This window comes from Parambassis ranga, chromosome 14 (assembly GCF_900634625.1).
Source record: "Parambassis ranga chromosome 14, fParRan2.1, whole genome shotgun sequence".
NCBI classification, from domain to species: Eukaryota; Metazoa; Chordata; class Actinopteri; family Ambassidae; genus Parambassis; species Parambassis ranga.
Window position 1 is genome coordinate 8,350,004 of NC_041034.1, and position 22,585 is coordinate 8,372,588.

The 22,585-nt window shown below is 42.7% G+C and overlaps 4 protein-coding genes and 1 non-coding gene across 5 annotated transcripts; 2 read left to right on the forward strand and 3 right to left on the reverse strand.

Annotated features, from left to right (window-relative positions):
- The first annotated feature begins 104 nt into the window (after positions 1-104).
- trnas-gcu (transfer RNA serine (anticodon GCU)) lies at positions 105-186 on the forward strand. Its single transcript has one exon. It is a non-coding gene; the product is annotated as a tRNA-Ser (tRNA).
- An 819-nt stretch (positions 187-1,005) lies between these two features.
- Positions 1,006-4,154, reverse strand: LOC114446312 (endosialin-like). The gene is made up of 2 exons (XM_028421835.1): positions 3,719-4,154; positions 1,006-2,799 (listed from the first exon to the last, which is right to left on the reverse strand). The coding sequence occupies exons 1-2, from the start codon at positions 4,140-4,142 to the stop codon at positions 1,082-1,084; spliced, it is 2,142 nt and encodes a 713-aa protein (XP_028277636.1). The 5' UTR covers positions 4,143-4,154; the 3' UTR covers positions 1,006-1,081.
- Positions 4,155-11,152: 6,998 nt separating this feature from the next.
- On the reverse strand, positions 11,153-13,469 carry LOC114446478 (CAAX prenyl protease 2-like). Its single transcript, XM_028422122.1, has 8 exons — positions 13,333-13,469; positions 13,158-13,260; positions 12,741-12,824; positions 12,200-12,278; positions 11,952-12,119; positions 11,742-11,813; positions 11,464-11,526; positions 11,153-11,373 (listed from the first exon to the last, which is right to left on the reverse strand). Exons 1-8 carry the CDS (start codon positions 13,467-13,469, stop codon positions 11,153-11,155), a joined length of 927 nt encoding a protein of 308 aa, XP_028277923.1.
- Positions 13,470-14,036: 567 nt separating this feature from the next.
- Positions 14,037-18,275, forward strand: asl (argininosuccinate lyase). The gene is made up of 16 exons (XM_028421393.1): positions 14,037-14,184; positions 14,380-14,574; positions 14,950-15,033; positions 15,134-15,190; positions 15,298-15,395; positions 15,498-15,575; positions 15,667-15,744; positions 15,826-15,878; positions 15,979-16,041; positions 16,132-16,246; positions 16,378-16,462; positions 16,727-16,786; positions 16,880-16,963; positions 17,057-17,137; positions 17,217-17,323; positions 17,431-18,275. The coding sequence occupies exons 1-16, from the start codon at positions 14,170-14,172 to the stop codon at positions 17,576-17,578; spliced, it is 1,401 nt and encodes a 466-aa protein (XP_028277194.1). The 5' UTR covers positions 14,037-14,169; the 3' UTR covers positions 17,579-18,275.
- Positions 18,276-18,491: 216 nt separating this feature from the next.
- Positions 18,492-21,799, reverse strand: ca4c (carbonic anhydrase IV c). The gene is made up of 8 exons (XM_028422123.1): positions 21,748-21,799; positions 20,189-20,236; positions 19,667-19,831; positions 19,434-19,579; positions 19,190-19,282; positions 19,023-19,089; positions 18,780-18,943; positions 18,492-18,680 (listed from the first exon to the last, which is right to left on the reverse strand). Exons 1-8 carry the CDS (start codon positions 21,797-21,799, stop codon positions 18,492-18,494), a joined length of 924 nt encoding a protein of 307 aa, XP_028277924.1.
- Positions 21,800-22,585: the final 786 nt, after the last annotated feature.

Consider the following 22,585-nt stretch of genomic DNA (forward strand, 5'->3'; position numbering starts at 1 on the left):
GTGATTGACATGAAAATGTAACCAATCACCAACTAGCTAGGCCACTCTCCCAAGCAGACCATGGTATGAATATTTATCGACTTGAAGACCACAAGGGCACGTCTGACGAGGTGGCCGAGTGGTTAAGGCGATGGACTGCTAATCCATTGTGCTCTGCACGCGTGGGTTCGAATCCCATCCTCGTCGATTTTTCCCACAGACAAATCAAAGTACTTTTCTTTATTGATCATAAACACATGTTACAAACGACGACAATCAGTGATTGTGTGAAAAGGAAAGCGTTGTTCAGTAAAACCAAGTGGTAATGCTGTATGACTGAATGACTCCACTGAGGTGTTGCTCAGTAACCCAATATTATGAATATGCTACTATTACAAGCCTAAGTACTTACTCATTTAGTTATCAGATTTATGAAAATATTTCAGCAAACATTTAGCAAATCTGTACAACACAGCTAACCAATAAACAAAGCTAAATTTGCTAGCAGGTGCTAACTTGACTGCTAGTTTCAAGACAAAAATAAATATCTTAACTTTTGTAAATGCGTATCTTATCTTAGCAGTTAGGCTCTGTGGCTCTGTTTATTCACACCTTGTAAGCAGTTTACTGATTTACCGAACATTTCCTGGTCTTCTGGGCAGTGATGGAGCCGCCATGCTGCTATCGCTGCGAGTTTACGTTACAAAATGGCAGCTTGGTACACTCCTTCCTTGAAATGTGTTAATTTTTTTTTGCACGCATGGAGTCATAAAACTATAACCACAAATTCTTTCCACACACTTTGTTTAATTCATCCCGCTGGTTCAACCTTATTTTAGTTTTAACAATACAGGCTTACAAACCACACAGAATTTAATCATTTTCTTGGTTTTTATTGAATTTTAGAAACAGGAGGAGAGAGTGAATTATTTACAAAAGCTGTGCAAAAGTAAAGATTAAAATTCCTTAAAGAATAGGGGAGCCAGTCAGCTGTGTTATATCCAAATGGTTGTTTTAGGACCAGTCCTGCACCACACAAAAATGTTAAAAGACATCTGGACATTGAACACATCTGTGTGTGTTTTTTTTCTCTCTCTAGGGTTCATGCTTGGGTTTTGCCCTCCCTCCTGTCAGGAGGCGTTGTGGGGAGTATCCAGCGATAGCAGCCCGAGAAGCTAAGGCTTTTATCCACAGCACAGCTGGTGCAGTAAACAATCCCAAGAGCGAGCATCACTACGAGGAACACACACAGAGGCACCAGCAGAGCCACGAGCAGCCAGCTCTTGTCATGCTTCCGTTTGCCTGCAGCAGATCCACCCTCTGCCTCTGCTGTGTTGCTGGTGTCCTCTGTACTGTCCTTCGTGGGCATGTCCGCCTCCCCTGGTCCAACAGCTGAACCATGTGTAGTCTCAGCTCCCACTCTGTCACTAGCATCTCTACTTCCTGTCTTACCGTCAGGCTGATTACCGATTTCATTGTCTGTGCTGTCTTTTTGTGTCGGGGATGGGGCGGTCTGGTATTGCCTGGGTGATAGGTCATCCCATTGGTTAAGGTGATTGTCGGATCTATGAGCCGTGTCAGGGGGAACCCAGGTGACATCAAAGTTTGTGTCAGCCTCAAAGTTGGGGTCAGGGGTAATTGAGGTGGACCAGTCAATATCATGGTTATCAGAGGCATGAGCAGAGTCGCTGAGGTCAGGGGTCAGAGTGGAGTATTCTTCATCGTCAGGCGACGGCTGGCAGGATATTCTGTCTGACTGTAGGTCATAGCCGATGTCACAGTAACACTCGTATCCTCCCATTAGGTTGAGACACTGCTGCTCGCATGGCGATTCCTCACCACACTCATCTATATCCTCACACTCTCCTCCACTGCCCACCTCAAAGCCAGGGTTACACAGGCACTTGAAGGACCCCACTGTGTTCTCACAAATGCCTTCACAACTGGTCTCATCAAGGCACTCATCTACGTCCATGCACTCACCCTCATCATATGCCTGGTAGCCCTCGTGGCAGGTGCATTTGAAGGTGCCTGGGATGTTGTCGCAGAGTTGTGGACATGGTTGCTGTTGACATTCATCTACATCAGAACATCTGCGTCCATCTGGACCCATTTGATAGCCAGGAGGGCACGTGCAGCGGATGCCTCGAGGCGTCTCCATACAGTCGTACTCACAACCCATCTCTACACATTCTACTCTCTGGGACTGCTCTGTGGGGCTAGCAGAGTCAGAGGACAGCTCAGGTGGGTCGGCTTTGAGGGGGTCAGGATCGCAGCTGTAGCCGTCCTCATCGAGTATGAAGCCCTCACTGCAGTAACAGTAGTAATATGTGTCAGTGGATTGGCAGAACTGCTCACATGCATGGTCCCCGCTGCACCAGTCCTGGTTCTGTGGTGCTGTGTTGGATGTACAGAGTGGGGCGTCCCTGGACCAGCCCACCGTCTCATCATCTCTTTCCATGCACAGCACTGTCTCCTCAACAGGATCGTCTGGGTTTGAGCTGTCTGCAGGGCAAGGCAGAGCAGCCACAGTCCCATAGGGGACATGAGTTAGCAGGGTGCTGGAAAGGTGAAACGGGGTGGTGTAAACAGCTGGACCATGACCCTCGTCCTGCAGAGGTGGACACATTCCTTTGTAGCTGTACTGGCACACATATCCATCCAGGGGCAGGGCACAGGAGCCATCAACCCACTGGAAGTTTTCTTTGCTCTCACGTTCACTCTCGGAAGTGTAGACAGTCATGGCCACACAACGAGGGGCTGCACAAGTCCCAGGAGTGTCTTCACGGAGCCAGTTTGTAAACTGGCCATCCTGGTCTCCTATTGGAAAACAAAGACAAGGACAATGTTACCACTAGGAGTCGCCAAAGTCTAAAATACTCAATCTGCCACAAAGTTGCTTTAAAATGCCACAACCACAGTGTTCTGTTGTCCCACTCTTGGTTTGCTTCCAGGCAGCTTGTAAACAATTAGGGAGCAGCATTTTAAAAAGCTTTAGAGGAAGATGTTGATGAAGATTCTCAGTCATCCAGGTCATCATACGTAGAGAAGATTGAAGCAAGGCGTCTGGACTTGCAGAGTTTTCTTGAAGATGTTTCGCTGCTCATCCAACTGATAAAGCTGCTTGGATGAGCAGCGAAACACCTTCAAGAAAACTCTTGAAGATGTGTTTGAACCCATTCTTTATGACAGATGAGGGCAAGCAAAATAAGCTATTAATCCTTTATGGCAGACACTTCAGGTGATAAAAAGCCCATCTGTTTTTTAGTGGTTAATGTTGGTATAATGACTATATCAGGCTCAGGGGTAGCAGTGAGGTCAAAAAGGGATTGAACTGTTCCACCAGATCTGTCTCTGTGAAACAAAAGTACTTAATGCAATAACCATCCAGCCAGCCCAGAGCTCTGGAGGCTGGCACACGTTCCACAGTCTGACTGTCTGACTTAAGTGTTGTTGCAGAGCAGCATGGTCATTTTGTGTTATTGGTCCATATGTATCAATCAAGCAAGTCTTAATAGCACTGGTCAATGTTGGTACAATGTTAAGATAGAAATCATAATAGAACCAATTAGTAGTTAATAAGCTACCATGGATGGATGTCTGAGCTTATTAAGCCACATTTTGCTGACTCAGGTTTTCCATTAGAGACAGGCTTAACTGCAGTGCTTCATAATAATGACCAGAAGGTATTTTTATGGCAGGTAAGGTGTAAGTAAAAGGTCAAAAGGTGAGACTTTGCCTGTGACCCAGACGAATCCTCTGAGCGGTCGGGTGGATGAACACTGGCGTGGCGGTCTGTGCAGACCGATCCAAAGGCGAAGCTTCAACTTGGACCCTTGTGTTTCGATGGCCGATAGCAAATCATGGACCACACCCGCTGCTTCTTGGTTGTGCATCGTAGCCAGTGTGCCTCCTCGCTCCCGGCAGCTCCGCCCAGCTTCCCTGAAGGTCCTCTTTTGGAGAAAGACGGCGTAGCATCCCTCCTGGTGGCAGACTGCATCTCTCTCTGCAAGCTGAGCTGTGCCTGCTGGCTGCTCCACATCTGCCTCCCTCAGCTTCTGGCCTCGGCTTCCAGGAGCCAGACAGACCGCCAGCAGCCACAGGACACACAAGAGACTCATGCTGCTGCTGCTGCAGCTACTGCTCCTGATGATCCTTTGCATCCTCCACCGAGACATGAAGTTTAAACTAAATCAACATCCAAATGAGTATCCAAACCTTGCTATAGAATAAATAACAAAAAACTCCTATCCAAATAAACTTGATCAAAATTGATTGTTTTTTTAATAATTCTGTGTTTTTAAATAAATAATCTTGTCTAAATGATTTTTGATTCAAAGTAATCTGACAGATATGTGCTGAACTGACATCTATTTACCTTAGAGTGCAGTATAGATGAACTTTCATATCAATACTGCTGACACAGAACAGCAGATATCAACAGAAACTACTATATTATATATGAATCCAGGAGTCTAATAGACATCCAGTTGAGTCCAGTACAGTCCACAGAAGTAACAGAAGAGTCCAAATTTTAAAAAGTTGTAAATGAAATGTGCCCTTCAGCTATAAATCCCCCAAAAAAGTTAAACAGAATCCACATATGAAGCTGATGAATTTCATTGACAGAGTCCCTGCACTGTATCTGGTCCTGCTGGGGTTTTCTTGCCTCTGCAAAGTTGGCTTTCTGACTGAACCTCAGAAAGAGAGGAGGAGGTGGGAGGGGAGGTGAAAAGGGGGCAGGCTACGTAGAGGAAAAAAGAATTGTGTGTTTTTGGAAGAGGGGGCTGGTGAAGTGTATGTGAGTGTATAAGGGAAGGCTGGAGGGGTTGACGGGTCGGGGGTGGGGGTAGCGGGTTGAGGTTGGAGAATTGAAAAACCCTCAGAGAGTTATGAAAACCATACGGCACCATTCTGTCCCCCGGCTTGCCTATGTCTGTGCACACACACCGCCTTTATAAGCAGTGCATGCTGCACAGCATCAGTGGAAAGTGTTTGTCAGCTCTGTGAGATACAGATTGACCTCTGCCTTCTTCTTCTTCTGCTTCTTCTCCACTAACTATCTTTTTTCTGTCTCATTAGTCGTCCTCTTCTTCATCTTCTCTTTATCAGTGGTTTTTTTTCTTTTTCTCTGCCCCCACCCACTTGCTTTTAACATCTTTCCCAAAGTCCATACCAGGTGGAGCTTTTAACAGGCCAATGGAAACATTTAGGTATGGAACAGCTGTACCTGTTGAACTTATTGTGTGTGAGTGCACTTTTAATGCCATAAAAATAAACTTCATATGGGTGCAGACAATGCCCAAGTATATGACTAAGTGTGTGTGTGTGTGTGTGTGTGTGTGTGTGTGTGTGTGTGTCTACCACTTGGGGGCATGTGGAAGAGAGGAAACAGGAAATGCCAGATGTGCATCAGCTTGACCTCTCAGTAGCTGGGGAGCACATGAGTGACTGGGGGGTACCTCCACTGCTGTCACATGATCTGTCCGCCTTGTGAAAAGTCTGAGTTTGGAAGAATATGATCTGTTCATTTGCATGTGGTGAGCAAAAAAAAAAATAAAAATAAAGAATGAAGCCTGCTCTATGATTCAAGGAGCTAAATCTGGTTGACACTACACAAACTACTTAAATTGATGAACAATAAAACTTCATGCAAACACTGGGATCTGCCACAACACAATTTAGTCAGCTTTATGTTATTATTAAATCCTCCAGGGCTGACGTGGAACAGCCATTTAATGCCAAATTAAAAATGTCAGGGAGATTTCAGCAGCTGTTGCCTCTTAACAAAGGATGATGGGATGGAAAAGTCATGCTGTATGTGCTGTTGAATAAGTTATTAGCCACATCCAGTGTGTGTGTGTGTGTGTGTCCAGTCCTCTGTTCTTTCTGTGTACAGCAGATGAGTCGGCTGCCCATGCTGTTGGTTTTGGCAGACAGAGTATATACAATCTTACTATTCAGCAGTCTTTTCCAGTTATGTAACAACCATTGGAAATAGTGGGAGAACATAAAACCTCAGGAACCCGGAGAACCTAAAGAGCCTTCTGGTTTTGTGACCCCCCCCCCCTCCTTCTCCTCCGTGCTCCTCATCCTCCTCTGCTTTCCTTGGACTACCCCCATCGTCAGCTCTCTTCCTTTATTATTCTTTCATCCCCCCTTGTCTCTCCTCTCTTGCATCCTCCTGCTCTCCTCCCTTCTTATCTTCTCTCCACCTCTCTTTAATTCTCTAAATCAGCAGTCAACTGTTTTTTACCCACAAACCCACCCGACTCTTGGTCTGTTTATTCTATCATTCAGTCAAATTGGCCCCTCCTCCTTCTCGGACAGCCACGCCCCCCGGAGACACATTCCAGAAATGTAATTGATAGAACAGACAAAACCTCTCCTTTCCATAGTCCTGCACTCCCAATTCCCCTCATTCACATTAATCCACACAGTGTATCCAGACTGCTCTTATCCTCCAATCCAAAGGCCTCTTAATGGAACATACAGAGTTTTGATTTGCCGCCTCCTAGGTCACAGCCTACTGTCTACTGTCTCCTTGACTCCTAGCCACTTGCCACATATCATGACTGGCTCTGATATTTTCTCAGCTTCGAGCTTCCAGGCAGCTGAACTGTACCTTCCAGCTCCAAAGCCTCTCCATTTCTGTTCTTGATTTGATGTTCTTTGGTGACCACTAAAAACTGTATTTTTGGGCTGATGATGCAGTTTAGGCACTTTGCCTTGACTGAAAAAAAACATGTGGAGCGTGTTAACTAGGCTATAGACCATGACTCACTGAGCTGATGGTCAGCCAATGTCAGTGACTGTCTGTGACCCTAGGTTTTTTCAGGATGTCTCTCATCGTTGCTGGCAGCTTTTTTGAGCCTGTCAGTGACAGAGTTTGGTATCAGAGAAACAGGAAGAGAAGCAGCTATGACAGAGGCAGGAAGCAACAAAATCAAGAGGGCACATGTCCCTTTTCATTTTCACAATGGTGCGGCAGAGATTGACCCAGAAATTATTCTTCTTTTGCAGTTTCTATATCTGCAGTCCTTCCCCTTGTCTAATGATGAATAAGTGCCACATTCCCATGTCGAAGTTGGCTGCTGGTTGTAGCCTTTGTGGTTTGTTTAATTTAATCCCAAGTGATGTGATGTAATGCTTGTTGTGTCTGGGCCGTGACTGTCTGCAGCCATACTGGTACTGTTGAAAGCTCTACTTCATCACAATGTTGCTTTAAGCTAAATGCTTGCATTAGCTCCCTTATGCAACAGGTAACCTATAAAAGATGATTTAAAGCTACGGATCGGTTGCAGTTAGAAGTTAAAAGTCAGACTTTTACTTCAGGTGGTGATGTTCATTTAAGAAACAGAAACTGTCTGCTTTGTTTTGTTCTTTGGAGCACAGGTGTTTGGATAAAATATCAAGTTAAGCTTAAAACACTTGAGTCCAATATCAGATAAAAAAAGCTTTCATCTTCATTTGAATCCTAGATATGTGCCAATAGAGAGTGGGTGGGCTGGATCGCTGAGGATAAAGACCCCAGCCGTCCCGTCCTTTCAACTACTGAAGCGCCCTTGACCACCGGGACTATAAACCTCCTGCTCAGAGGGCAGCAGATCAGCCAAGGACAACCTCCAGGTATAAGGAGCAGTAAGAAAATTTTAACGTTTTGTGCAAGAATTTGTGAAATAATGCATAGGAATTATGTAGAGAAGTAAGCCCTGACCTTTTCATTACTGCACCAACTTCATGCCAGTCTAAGCTTCTTAATGTCTTAACTAAAGGACACAGAGTCACTTTAACAGCAACATATTTCTCTGCTTTATATGCTCTTAACTAAACAAAGCAAGCCCGTGCCTCTGTCCCTGAGGTCACCAGGCTTCACAGCTGAGGTGGGGGAAACTGTGCCGCCGTTTCCTCTGCTTTTGGTTCAACAGACTCGCACCATTCAGGCCTATTGAAGAGGTTGTGCCATATCAAATACAGCAGGACACGTCAGTTGTTCATTTTTCCCAACCACTAGTGGCTTAAGTCACACAAGCACACACACATACGCACACACTGAAGCAATTAGCAGCAGCCTCTGTGGTTAAATAATGAACTGTAGGCATTCCTGGTGATTTCTGTGGAGGAAAAAGACGATACTTTTATCCACTTCTTCCACAAAGTCCATATGTTTCATCTTTCATAGCAGACATGAATGCCCTTCTTCCACACCCAGACTGTCAACAAATCTTTACCACAAACATCTGAGTAGAATATCAAATTGTTAAATCCAGAGGGAATAAATCTTTGCCAGCTGAAGTCTATGGTTACTGAATCCATCAGCCAAAAAAATGTTTGGACATTTTTAGTGGTGATAAGTTTGCGGGTGACTCTTCATTAAATCTCTAATGTGTAACGTTGGTAACATTTAACAAGAAAATAATTTACTGGTTCATGCCTTTTTAGCCATGTCCTCCTTTCTTTCATGCACAGTTTCACTCCTGTTCACACCTGGGAGCAGCCCAGTACAAACACCAAGCCTCCCACCAATATCCAGGAGCAGCTCCAGCTCCAGACGAGCGATTCAAGGAACAAGCATAGTTTGGAAAATCTGATAAGTTCCTTCATTTACTTACTTTGCTGAAAAACGAGATAAGACCCTGCCAAGTTCCGTCTGTCTGCTTTGGAGAAATTACAAAGGATAACAGCATGACTATAGGAGAAGGTTCAGGTAACAATGATGGATGCGTTATCAAGTGGCTGCTCATAAAGAATCACCCCTGTCTAAACAAACCTCAGAAAAAAAAGCAGAGTAGAGCTTTAAAGTGCTGAGAGTCAGAAAGAGAGGACAGAACGCTGGGAGAGGACAATTCCTGACAGATTATTCCTTTACCAGATGATGGGCTCAGCTTTTCCATAGACACAGCCATGCACACAGAGACACAGCACAGACACATTACACTGCTTTGTACCGTCTTTCACGATACTGTTATATTCCTCCAGAGAAGCAGTGTGTGTGTGTGTGTGTGTGTGTTTGATGGTAAATGCATTAACAGTAAGAAGAAAGGACGGCGAATCCACACACACAAAGGGACAGGACACAAAGAATCGACAGCAACAAAGAGCCAGACGGAGCTTTGAGCTAAACCACCAGACTTATTTCTGCTCCGTTTCCTCCCATTCTCTTCAGCCTTGTTTCATTAAAACTTGACATTTTTGTACCACACATGCACATCCCCCCATGTGACCTTGAATTTTCACTCTGTGCCTCCTTTCAGAGCAGAGAAACCATAAACTGCTTGACTCAGCATCAACAAAAAAAGGTAAATTACTCCCTAAAGGCGAAGCTAAAATCTTTTGCAGACTTGTACACACCGTCTTATTTTCTTCTTCTCTATTATTCTACAGAGGTGGGGGCCACCTTATACTCTCTGAAGGTGGCTGGATAAGGTATTAAATAGGTCATACAGTTGTTTCCTACAACAACTACTGTCAAGTTTGATCCAGTGCAGCAATGTCCTCCTAATCTTCAAATTCTCAGCTGCCAGCAGCTGAAGACTTGTTGTACTGGAATGATCCCAAGTATGACTGAGTTGAAATGTATGAAAGCGAAGCAGAGAAGCAGCATGATGAGGAACCATCAGTCTATCCCTGAGTAAATGCTGATTTGAGGGGGAAAAGCCTCTTTAATCCTTGTAAAGCTTTCTCAACATTTCCCAGCGATGAACAGATAAATTCTACTTTGTCACCAGGAGATATTGGAAGTGACTGGTGTATGTGTTCATGGATCACTTACATCAAACAGCCCATGTATGCTGAGAGTTTAATTTATGACAGTGCTCATATATTACTTCTTCCCCCAATTTGTGACTTTAAATGCAGAAATATGACTCAAAAATATGACTTGTTTTGATCACTTTTTTCCTCAGACGTCTCAAAAACAAAGGGAGCATGATAATAAGATCCTTTTAAATCTGAATTTTCCAAGTAAAACTCTAAAACACTGCTTTCTAGGTGCCATATTGTGTCATGCATATCAATGAAATCGCTGAAACACCACATTTGATTTCACGGAGGCTTTATGCTTGCAGTTGTGTTGGCACATATTACCTAGAACTGTTTTTTTAGTATTGTAGGTGGCTTTTATTACACTTGGACAGAGGCAGGCCAACGTTTCTCCTTATTTCCAATTTTTTATTAAATTACCTATACCTGCTTGCTCTCACTTTGTTATCATACAGATGAGAAGTGCATCAATTTCATTGTGCAACTCGAAAGACTAAAAAAATCAACAAGCTTAATCTTTTATGAGACCACAGTTTAAAAGCTGACCAACTGTGAAAATACTGAGTGATGTAAACAAAGTTATGATCAGTGACACATCAGTCTGTCTCCTAAATCTTAATCATCTGGAACAACCTTTAACCTCTCGAGTCATTTCCATGTACTCTCTGTGACCTGCCCTTCTTACCCTCAGCCACTCGACATTTTTGATTTCCCTAGAGAGACACTGACCTCATACCCCCCCATCCTCCCCTTCCATTTTTTCTTTCTTTTCTACTCTTTTTCTCTCCCCTCCCCTCATCCTCCCCTCCTCCCCTCATCCTCCCCTCCTTCCTCACATTGCTCTTGTTGCATCTGGCTAAAGGACATTTTTTTTAATTTCAGACCTTTTGTTTTAAGTCTGGCTCTCATTGCCTTATTTGTCGCTTTAATAACACAGTTTTACATAACTATGTCTGTGCTTTGGTTCCGTTTCTGTGTTTGTTGGCAGCAGCGTTTCTGTCTGTCTGTGTCTTTCTCTGCTGCTGTCTCCTCCACTGCCTTCCATTTTCACTCATTCACTTTCACAGTTCATCTGTTTTTCTTAGCGCCACACACACACACACACACACACACACACACACACACACACACACACACACCATACACACACACACACGTCTCATTCCCCCTCTCAGCCAGGAAAAGTTGTACTGGTGTTGATTTTCAATACAGTAGGAAATATTTTTGACCATGCAGGAAATGTCTAAACTGCTTAAATTGTTCACTTCTCATGCTTACCCACCTACACACACACACACACAGACACATTCTTTAAAAAAAACTTTTTTATGTGAAAATCTAAGACAAAATAAAAATCCAGAGTAACAAAGATAAAGTTTTAAGAGCTGGAGATTATATGGTTTCACTTAATTTAACATACAGGCACAGAAGCGGGAGCCAGGCTGCAGATGGGAATAGCACCATAGAAGAAGGGGTCTGTCAGCGGGAAGAGCAGCACCAGAAACAACAGTACTCCCATCAGATATGAGAAGAGCACAGCTGAACGCTGAGGGTGTTTGAGAGCAGAGCTGATGTCCGGAAGGCCCTGACTGTTACAGAAAGAGTGGCACAACACCGGCCCCACAATGTGACCTACAGAAAGCAAGAAGACCGATGTAATGAGGCATGAACTGCAGGCTAGTGTAGTGATAGCAGGTACATGTGCTGTTCATGTCTTCTCACCAGTTCTCATGAAGATAAAGGCTGTAAAGGCACCAAACACAGTTGTGTACAAGAACTGCACCCCTGTGAGAGGAAAGGGAACATTCAATAATCATACTCATCTGTAATTTCATGCTTAAGACATCTTTGTATTGTATTACAGAGATCTCTAAACACACAACCAGGATGTAGCCTGATGTAAAATGCTCCTTTAATGCATGTCACTATGTGGAAAGTCCTGCACCTGTCACATCAAAGTTTATAACTTCAATAAATAAAAAATGTGTAAGTGTACTGACCTGTTACAAGAAGGATGACTTTCATACTATCGCTGCCAAGGCGCCTTTGCTCAATGATATGGTGGAAATGAGCTAGAATGAGACAGTGAAGTTACCATAGTAAAAACCATTTAACAATCAATTCTTACTAACATTTATTTTGGCAGCAAAATGCATCAAAGCACTGATCTATTATATGCCTGATATCAGTAGTCTGAAAATGTGCCGTACCAACACCAAAGAAGAGTGGAGCTGTGAAGGCAGCAGCTGTGGGTCCAGTGCAGGGCACCAGCATGGGCAGCATGGCCCCTCTGAACACCAGCTCCTCCGTCACTGGCGCCACCACCTGGTTTCTGAGCCACACTACATCTCTCACACACAGATGCCATGACTGAACATCTGGGAAAATAAAGACTCCATGATGCACACGTAAAAAATTCCTCCGACATAACATTTAAGTATTATATAAATAAACACACCCAGTGCAAAACGCAGGTCCTCACTAAACCTATCGGGGTCATCCACAGCAGAATGAACCAGGGGGCCAATGTAAAGAACCTGGATGGATGGGTAAAATAAAATAAGTTGTTTATAACACCCAAAGGAAGTAAATAAAAAAAGATTAAAGAGGAACAAATGGAAACTACAGGGCACATTTTTCAGCGTGTGGTTTAAACGTTCCCATGAGAGTTCTTTGCAAAGTACAGAAAATTCATGGAAGCTGTAAAGCCGCTCTGTAGCATAGTGGGAATGGAAAGTGAATCTCTGAAACGTCAAAATTGCTTTGGTGTAGCATTAATAAAATGCTATATGAAGGAAACAGGATCTACAGAGTTATGTTCGAATCTACCATAAAACTCATTGGCTGCCATTTTAATTCATGGCTTCACTTTTATGTTGTTATGTTTTTTTTCTAGTGTGAAATTAAGTTTTTAGTTTTAAGAGTCTCTTGTATTGTATTACACAAATCATTCCTTGGAAATAACAGACACGGGTTTAATTAATAAATTAAATCCTCACCACTGTTAGTAGTAATGGCAAGATGGCTGCAGGAATTAAACCTTCAATACGAACTCCCATCAGCTCCCACACAGACACGTCCACCTGGAAGAATTCAGTTAGAGCAGAATGCATGAGTGGCACATAACCCTCACATTTGGTTCTGTCTCCTCTGAATCAGTTTTAGATTGACTGTCTTTGAACTTTGACCTTCCTGTGTGACGTAATGTTCACAGTGATAAGAGTTCTTGACCTGGAAGATGGATGTTTTTGCAGACTTGTGTATAGTGTGTGCTGTTTGAGTCATGTAAAGCTATAGCAGTAAAAACATGCTTGAAACTACAAAATGAAGTGACATGTGACATAAGGCAGCGTAGTATTGTATTCTGAATGGAACACAAAATGGTCACAGTCCAGCTCAGGTCATTGTGTACTCACTCTGACATCAGCCCAGTATATCCATGACTTTACCAAAGCAGGTGATGCTGCAGAGACCAGCAGCACACTAACACAGCGACGCTTTATCACGCTGGGATGGTCCCTGCACACATACAAACAGCTTCAGGTTAGTATTGAAGTCAAAGACCGCTGTCACAGGTGGCTGTAGCTGTACCTCGGTAAGCTGCTCCTCCACACGTACAAACTGCCAACGTAGAGACAGGCCAGCAGAAAGCAGCTAAGCACACACACCCAACAGGTTGTATGGGCATGCTCCTCATGCCCTATGAGGCCATGGCCGGCTTCCAGCATCACAGAACTAACAGTTTGTTATCTGCAATCAGAATGTCAGGAGGTTCCTAAGGTAAGTGATGGCTAACGGAGTAGCAGAGGTTCATTGCTGTGTGTAGTGTGTCTGTGCTGATTAGTAAATCCTAGAAAAGAGAAGCTGATTAGCTCTAATGCCGCCGTGCAAGGATCTTATGAACGAGCGCACATCCCCAGACTGATACAGGGCATTGGTAGACACCACAGAGCCTCTGAGAGATTATATGTTTTTGGTGTATTATGAAGAAAAAAAGGCTTCACTGCTCACTATAATTTAAAGAAATATATGAGTAGTAAAACATGTGTAAACACTGAAGGTATGCAAGGACAGAGGTACCACCAACTAAAGAAGAAAAGAAAGGACTGCTAGACCACCAGGGAGGTTAAATAGAATTCTTCTTGGTGAAATTATAACTTTTAGATGTCTTTTTTTGTCCCGTGGAATCTGCTGTTCACACTCCAGTCCGGTAGATGGCGGTAATGCACCGTGCAAAATGGCTGCCAACCGCCGATAAACTTAAAAGAGGAAGAAGAAAAAAAGGGGCGTGGCTTCGACGCTCACTGAACACAGACAGCATTGGTCCTCATAAATAAGTATCACACTATCTGCTGTCTTTCCACTTTCACTGAAGATATCAAAACATCACGCCAGACTAGAATAGCATTGTTAGCAACCATCGATAATATGGCTAATACAGAGGTAAGGTCATTGTTTACGTCTGCCACCGCTGCTGTCCACGTGTTGTTGTTTTAACACCCAGCTGGACGCTAAAAAAACAGGCTGTCAAACTGTGAGCTCCACTGAGAGCAGACACATTAGCTAACGGTTAACTATCTAAGATCCAATGTGTGTGTTAGCTGCAAAATATTCACGTTTTCCTCTCTGCCGCTCCAGGGAAGTAAACTATGGGGAGGTCGGTTCGTGGGAGACACGGATCCTATCATGGAGAGGTTTAATGCATCCATCGCTTATGACCAGAGGATGTGGGATGCTGACATTCGAGGTAGCAAGGCTTATGTTAAAGCTCTGGAAAACGCAAAGCTGGTGAGCACAGAGGAGATGGAGCAAATCTTACATGGGATGGATCAGGTAAACACACACACACACACACACACACACACACACACACACACACACACACACACTGACTGGGTTAATAGGTGACAGCTGAGAATGTGCCATGGTGCAGGATTCCTCTGCATTTTGCTGAGTGTGTGTTCAGCTTCATCATGTGACTGGTGTCAGCAGCCAGTCAGCTTCAGTCCACATGTTGTTATTTTGCTTTGTCAGTGCAAGTGACATTATCTAAACAATATAACACAGCATATTGATGTAAAAACATACACCCTACACTGATGATTCTGCCTAGTTTTCAAAAGGTTTATGTGCAATTATTGAAAGTTTATATCAGTGTAAATTGAATTGAAGTGTATTTATTTAAGCAGATATCACTTTATTCATTAGATTGCTGAAGAGTGGTCTAAAGGTGTTTTTGTGATCAAACCTGAAGATGAAGACATACATACTGCAAATGAGCGCAGGCTAAAGGTGAGGTGGAGCCTAGGTAATATATTAGAATACAGTTTGTTCTGACTTTTTTTTAATATAATATAATAATATAATTTTTGTTTGTTGTTTGTTTTTTCAGGAGCTGATTGGGGCACCTGCAGGGAAGCTGCACACGGGCAGAAGCAGAAATGACCAGGTTGGTCTTCACAGAATTAAACCTGTTGTAGCCTGTGTTTTTATTTATCAGAAAGGACTTATCAATAAAACATTCTCTGACTGTGTCTGTGTGTTTTGTCCAACCAGGTGGTGACTGACATGAGGCTGTGGCTGCGAGACGCCATCACCACCCTGACAGACACCTCCCTCCAGCTTGTATCTACCATGGTGGAGCGTGCAGCAGTGTAAGACAAACAGACACTCCTTAAAACAAATACACATATTCCTTGTGTAACTTTTTAATAGTGGCCCTGTGGTGTCATCTGTCGATTCTTTTTACATTTCAGAGAAATTGACGTCCTTTTTCCTGGATACACCCACATGCAGAGGGCTCAGCCAATCAGATGGAGCCACTGGATTCTAAGGTGACCATGCATGAAGGGAAATATCAGGTACACATCTTCCACATTTCATATCAGACGGTGCCATGTGCCTCTTGACTTTCTCTTTCTCCAGTCATGCTGTTGCTCTGAGCAGAGATGTGGATCGCCTTATGGAGATTAAGAAAAGAGTGAACATCTTACCTCTCGGCAGGTACGCTGTGAACACGCTCCATACAAAAGTATGGGCATGATCACTTACGGATGTGTGTGAGCAATTCTGTTTTTTTTTCAGTGGTGCTATCGCTGGGACGCCGCTCAACATTGACAGGGAAATGCTGCGAAAAGGTGAGGTTGCTTTTTTGATAATATTTTCTTTCACATGTGTCTTATTTGTTTATGAAACGTAATTTTAAAACTATTTCTACATCCTCCTGTGGGTCTGCAGAGTTGGGTTTTGATGACATCAGTCTGAACAGCATGGATGCCACAGGCCAAAGAGACTTTGTTGGTATGTAAACATGTCAATAAGCTGTTCTACATAAATGGATCCAAGCATTAAAATACATTAACTCTGCTTTACTATGTGTTTTTATTTTAGTGGAGTTCCTGTTCTGGGCGTCGTTGTGTTTGACCCATCTCAGTAAGATGGCCGAGGATCTGATGCTGTACAGCACAAAGGAGTTCTCCTTCGTCACGCTCTCGGACGCCTACAGGTCAGTTTGTGTTTTTGATGAGTGCACCTAAATTACATTTTGTATTCCATAAACAAACTCTTAGCTGTCACTTTATTTGAAATCTTACTGCGTAACAACTTAATGTGCCTCTCTTGTGTGTCTGCATGCAGCACAGGCAGCAGTCTGATGCCACAGAAGAAGAATGCTGACAGTCTGGAGCTGATCAGGAGCAAAGCAGGTCGTGTCTTTGGCAGAGTAAGACCTCTGATTAAAGAAACATTTGGTTCAGGTTTCTGAGTATTTATTCATTGATGGGCTCACTGAAGTGTTTAAAGTATAAGCTTTATCTCCCTCTACTAACTGCTAGAAATATTTCTCTGCAAAACATAACATTTTCACTACATTGATGTGCTCTCTTACAGCATATGATAATGTCCAGCAGAGCTTTGTGGATGAAGCACATTCAAACTTATTGCAGTTTTATCATCAAACATTGTTTGTTGTAATTTTGTACTTCAGTGTGCAGGTTTTATGATGGCACTGAAGGGCCTGCCCAGCACTTACAACAAAGACCTGCAGGTATGTAAGTGCCTTTTTTTGGTGCATTTTCTTCATGTGATAGGTGCTCCTCTTTAATTCACTTCTGTCTTTTTCTTTGCTGTCCTTCTTCAGGAGGATAAGGAGGCCATGTTTGACTGCTATGATACTGCTCTGGCTGTGCTGCAGGTGACAACCGGGGTCATGTCGACTCTTAAGGTCTGAGATCTAGTTCACATTTGTACATTTTGAAAAATAAAATAAAAACACTGCATGAAAGGTCAGGACATGTTTGTTTCTGCTGTGTTTCAGATCAATCAGAGTGTGATGGAAGCTGCCCTCAGTCCTGACATGTTGGCTACTGATCTGGCCTACTATCTTGTGAGGAAGGGGGTAAGTACAGTGTACACTGTTATTGTCTGATTGTTCTATTCATGTTGTTTCCTTCCTTGAGTTTTTGCCCATCTTGCAGGTGCCATTCAGAGAGGCCCATGGTATATCAGGCAAAGTTGTGTTCGCAGCTGAATCCAGAAATATGGCCTTGAATCAGCTCTCTGTGGAAGACCTGAGCGTTGTTAGGTAGCCTGTCTCACACGCATGTTTGAACTCTCCCCTTTTATCCTCTTTATCTCATGTTTTTATATCCTGTCTGCGTCTCTCTCGCTGTATCTGCTCTGTAATTTCAGCCCTCTGTTGGAAAGTGACGTCTCCTCAGTGTGGGACTACAGGAGCAGTGTGGAGCAGTACAGCGCCCCTGGAGGCACAGCCAAGTGTAGTGTCACTGCACAGGTGGAGCACCTGAGGAACTGGCTGATAAAAACACGAACCCAGTGACCTCCACCAATATTTCACCATTTGAATCAGGTTTACTGCCACAGTTTAAATGAGTATAAACTGTCAGACAAGGTGAATTATTTACAATAGAAAACCCACGTCGCCTTTAAAATATTCTGGAGTTGGATTATGTGTAAAATTGGGATTCTCACAGATCATGTGCAAGTGTATGTGTTACAAAGGACCGGGCCAGTGTAAAAATACTAGTGTTACCAAAGAGTGTTTGTTACAGTGTTCCTCAAAAGCATCTAAATGAGCATTAACCAGACAAGACAAGACAAGATATACTTTGACAGAAAAAAATTATTATTATTATTTATTGACATTTAATTTTTCAATTGAAATGATTTGATGACAACAGTCTCTAGTCATTATTATTGTTTTTAGTAAATCTTCTTTAAATTCTCTCTAACTTAAAATTTGTCTAAAGCCACTGGAAATATTTACCACTTCACAGAGGATCAATATTAGCAGGAAAGGAGACGATTCATGGGGTTATGTACATTTAGAATTCATTAGGTTTCCCCACAAATAAACAAATGTACAATGTGTTTAAGGAAATACCTTAATTACCTGATACTTTGTTCATCTGAACAACACACAGAAGAAACATGAACATGACAAGTAATTAGACAAGTAATTAAAAAACTAGTAGGAGTCCCAAGGCTTGTATAAAAAATAAAGGAAAAACTACAAACCCCTAATTCTACATTTTTATTCATCACACAACTGTCCACAAATCTAAGAAAAAGCAGGTCAGAGTTATTATGATTTTTTATATATAAGTGAATATAAAAACAGTCATACTATCAGTACATCATCCCACTGTGACACTGTGGGTACTCCATACAAACATGTAGAGAAAAATTCAGTTTCACTTACACAGATGCATTTATACATACAGCTCTCAGTGTCAATGTATCAGACTCATTGTCTCAAGCACAAGTGGGAAAACACCAAGCCACAAGTGGGTCACACTTGTCAGAGACGTAGCTGCCTTGGAGCAGTACACAACTCTGCCATCCAGAGGCTGAGTAGGTCTGAAGATGTCAGTCATGGGCTGCCCCGTCCAGAATCGACACTGCTTAACTATTGCATCCAGCTGGACAGGAGGGGGAAAAGTAAAGGAGCCACACAAATGTAACAACCTGCGGTAACGTTAGTGTTTTTTATGTATTTTGCTGTGTTAGAAGTCACTCACCTGTCGGCTACTGATGGACAGGGTTTTGTGAAAAACTGTCCAGGCCACTGCTTGCTCACATCCCGGTGTTGTCATGGAGCCCACATAGCGGTAGTAACTGTGAAGGTCCTTTGAAGCTGGGATAATGTCACTGAGCCGAAAGTTTGGGATCACAGTGCTGCTGCCTGAGGAAGCAAAGACAGAAATTGATCATTGGGGTTTCATATTTGGGTGTCTGATGTATGTTTAATTAGCAAAAACTACCGTTGTTTTGTACTCGGCCCAGTGCAGCGATTACAGCATCCAAATGAGGGTGATCGTCTATTGTTTCCTGCGTGGAGGAAACATTTCAGTATCAATCTTAATGTTGATCTGTCTATGTTGTTGGAGAAGAACGCATCATGAGGATGAAAACTTGTCAGTGTTGTTACCTCAAACAGGAAGGCGAGCAGAGCTATACCCGCCATGTCATGCTCTGCCTCTGCCAGAGAGCCATATGGCTCCTTTATGTGGACTATGTGCAGCTGTATGGAGAGAGGGGGAGACTTAATATGTTCCATTCTGACTGGCTGAGTCAGGTCTGAGGTGAGAAATTCAAAATACAGTGAAATAATGAATGTTTTGTAGCCTAACACTTGAATCCCCATAGCAACAAGTCAGATGTGGCTCCTGTACCTCCATGGGGTATCTCTCTCCATCAATGGTGTGCTCTGATCCCGGCCTCCCGTTTCCTCCCCAGTGGAAGTGAAACTGCTTGGCCCTGTATTGACCAGGCAGAGCTCCTCCAGTCAGCTGGACTGACTGCGGCAGAACAAAGTGAGCTGTAGGAAGGACACAATCTCATTTCAACAAAACAGGTATATTTATCATGAGGCAACAAAAAGTTCTGCAAGAGAGCGCTTCAGTACCGGAGTGACCTTTGTTTTCCACTGTTATGTTGATGCTGTGGGTGTGACCGGTGAAGGTGAAAGGTGGCAGGGCGCTGTTGATGTGCACTTTGCTGGTGACGATATTGATGGGTGACTGGCGCAATCCTCCACAGCTGGGGAACTGAGCAGCCCAGTGGCTCGGGTCTGAACAACACAAACATCAACAGCAGCATCACATGGTAGGATTTACTGACTGAACACAGTGCTGCCTGTCAGGAGGTCTACTCCAACAGGTTACCCGTTCACATTTCTTTTACATTGTATTTCCCTAACCAAACAAAAAGTGTCGTACTATGGATCCACTAAGAATTCATTTGATATTTTATGGCCTCCATTGACTCTGTAGAGGGTAATCAGGCTACAAGCTCCAATAGCTTGTAGGTCACAGTGATAAATTATCAGCCCAATTGGACACATAATCAATTAAAAGTCCAACTTCATCTCAATAAATTCCCCTTTTTCCCCATTTTGTTTCTCTCTTGAAAGTATGAGGGGTGTTACCTCTGCATGTGTCATCACAGGAGTACTGGCTCCGGTAACACCACTGAGCTGGAGAAAAAAAAAGAACATCACTTCAGAGTTCAAGTTGCACAAACACTGCAGCACATGCATGCAGTTCCCTAATACTGTGGCTAATAATCAGTCTTTGTGCAGTTAATGAGTATTAATTAATGTCACATTCACGCTCTAATAGCCTCAATGTGTGTTTTTTTCTCAGTCAGCAACATGATGTGTTTGTGCAGCTGAACTTTGAGAAGTCACACATACATACTAGGATAATTATTAAACATAACTCGTCTGTATATTATGACAGAATTGTCACAGATTAGTAGTACAGTCGGAGAACTCAGTGACCTCCACGCCAGCTTTCACATGCAGTCTGACCAGCTCAGTGCACTTCTAAAGGAGGATTTTCCAGACTGAACCACTTTGAACACATGGGGTTAAAATGAAACCTAAATGGCTTCTTTAATTTGGCAGAGTGCTCCTATATTCATCGCAGTAGCTAGAAAGCTGCTACAGAGATGATTGCTTTTCTGACAGTTTTGTTGGAACAAATGTCATTAGTAATTTGCTAGTCGTTGTCCATCTTTGACAGCGAGATGCAGAGAGATTTATTCTTTCACACAGGGCAGTTGTGCACCCTGCAGGAGTGGTTGTTATTACACTGATTGCATCCAGTGTAAAGTGGATGTCTGGCTTTATCCGACTCCTTACACCACTGCATTGAATGTGTCCATCCAACAGGTGCTGATGAAGTCATTTAAGTGTGTTGTGCTGTGTTTGTGTGTATTGTGTTGCAGATGTGAATGAGACTCCAGCGTGTGGGAATGAAAGGCGCTATAGAGAACCATTTAGCTAATATAGGAACACAGATTAACCCCGACTGTCTCCCACAATGCCGTTCTTTGAAAAGGGACAGCAGTTCTCACCGGCTGAGAACAATGCACAGGTGGAGTTGGCTTTACTCCACCTGGCTCATACACGTGTGACAGACTGAACACTGCAGAATTAGCCTGTTTTTTTATGTGCTTCCTATTCAGTATCCAAGAGGGATTAAATGTACAATTAAAAGACAACTGTTAATCTCACAGATGACAAGTTAAGCAGGCAGCAATGAACCAGTTTGCTAATTTTATGAGCTTTCTCACTTTTTTAAAAAAAGGCAGTACAGTCTTTTAAAAACTAAAAGTTCAGTATCTCTTTGGGAAATTAGCAGAAAAATATTTTTCCAAACGTTCTGAGCCATCAATTCATGTTATTTTTAACAGATATTTATCATTAGAAATATTTTTGGGCTTTTTTTTAACTAGCATTTTAACACTTTATGGCATTTTATGTCAAAATAGTCAGAATACAACTCATCAGTGATGAAAATAACTGAAACATACCTACGATGACTAAATTATTTTCACTTAATAAAGAGTCGCCACAATTATGTTCTGATAAAAAAAGTAAAATTTACTCATTTGTTTTACATGAGAACAGGTTAAAAACTACAAACTTGACAGTGTGTCATCCCAGTCCTGTAAGCCTCTGGATATAAGTGTGTTTCTTACCTGTGCACTGAGAGAGTAAATATAGAGTCAGGAGGTAGAGAGAAAAACCCATGATCAGGACCAGCACAGAGACGGGACAAGATCCTAATAGACCAAATTACAGCTGCTTTCACATACTGACTGGGCAGAATTTGAGGGTGGGAGGGAGAGGGTCTTGATAGGTATGACAAAAGGTGTGTGTGTGCAAGGAAAAGGGAAAGAAAAAGTGACTAAGCAAGAGGCAGTAATCATGTGTGTGAAAGAGGAGCGACAGACACCTGGTGGAGAAATCCTGTTACAGCAGCTTCTTCCTCCATCAGACTCTGAACCTTCACCTGAATTCTGTGTAGCAGTGCAATCACACACACACACAGGAATTAAACCATTGTGAATTCCACAAGGACTATTCACTAGTTTTCTCAATACGAAGAAATATTTCACATTTAAAATCTTTATATTTTTCAGGGGAGACACTGATTACTAGCTTCTCACCAAAATAATGGGACAAGATGGCAACTGGAAAAATCTGATCGTTTTGGTGGACACTCCCTTTCTTATTCATCTTCTGGTAATAAAAACACAGGGGTACACTCACACTGGATGAAATAATAAATGTGATGTAAGAACAGATGAAAACAGATACATGTATGGATATGTTTATTTGAATGTTTCTTTTGTAGAAATATGTTTTCAGTTCTTACAAACCTCCTCGTGTGCTGTGATAAATATGAACATTTAAAAGCAGATTATCAAACTGATATGCATTATAATTTTTGTTTTTTTTTAGGAAAATACAACACTCCTTCATATATAATCCTGATCTGAAATCAACTCAAGAGTCTGAAAGACTTGGACCAAA

Excerpts from the sequence above, each read along its gene's own strand:
- LOC114446312 (XM_028421835.1), bottom strand. The coding sequence starts at position 4,142 with ATGCAAAGGATCATCAGGAGCAGTAGCTGCAGCAGCAGCAGCATGAGT. Across the intron at positions 2,800-3,718 it reads AGGATTCGTCTGGGTCACAG|GAGACCAGGATGGCCAGTTT; the intron begins GCAAAGTCTCAC and ends GTTTTCCAATAG.
- LOC114446478 (XM_028422122.1), bottom strand. The coding sequence starts at position 13,469 with ATGCTGGAAGCCGGCCATGGCCTCATAGGGCATGAGGAGCATGCCCAT. Across the intron at positions 13,261-13,332 it reads TGGAGGAGCAGCTTACCGAG|GGACCATCCCAGCGTGATAA; the intron begins GTACAGCTACAG and ends GTATGTGTGCAG. Across the intron at positions 11,374-11,463 it reads CTTTATCTTCATGAGAACTG|GTCACATTGTGGGGCCGGTG; the intron begins GTGAGAAGACAT and ends TGCTTTCTGTAG.
- asl (XM_028421393.1), top strand. Across the intron at positions 16,787-16,879 it reads CTTACAACAAAGACCTGCAG|GAGGATAAGGAGGCCATGTT; the intron begins GTATGTAAGTGC and ends GTCCTTCTTCAG. Across the intron at positions 17,324-17,430 it reads GAAGACCTGAGCGTTGTTAG|CCCTCTGTTGGAAAGTGACG; the intron begins GTAGCCTGTCTC and ends CTGTAATTTCAG.
- ca4c (XM_028422123.1), bottom strand. The coding sequence starts at position 21,799 with ATGGGTTTTTCTCTCTACCTCCTGACTCTATATTTACTCTCTCAGTGC. Across the intron at positions 19,090-19,189 it reads TGCTCGCCTTCCTGTTTGAG|GAAACAATAGACGATCACCC; the intron begins GTAACAACACTG and ends TCCTCCACGCAG. Across the intron at positions 18,681-18,779 it reads TGTCCATCAGTAGCCGACAG|CTGGATGCAATAGTTAAGCA; the intron begins GTGAGTGACTTC and ends CCTCCTGTCCAG.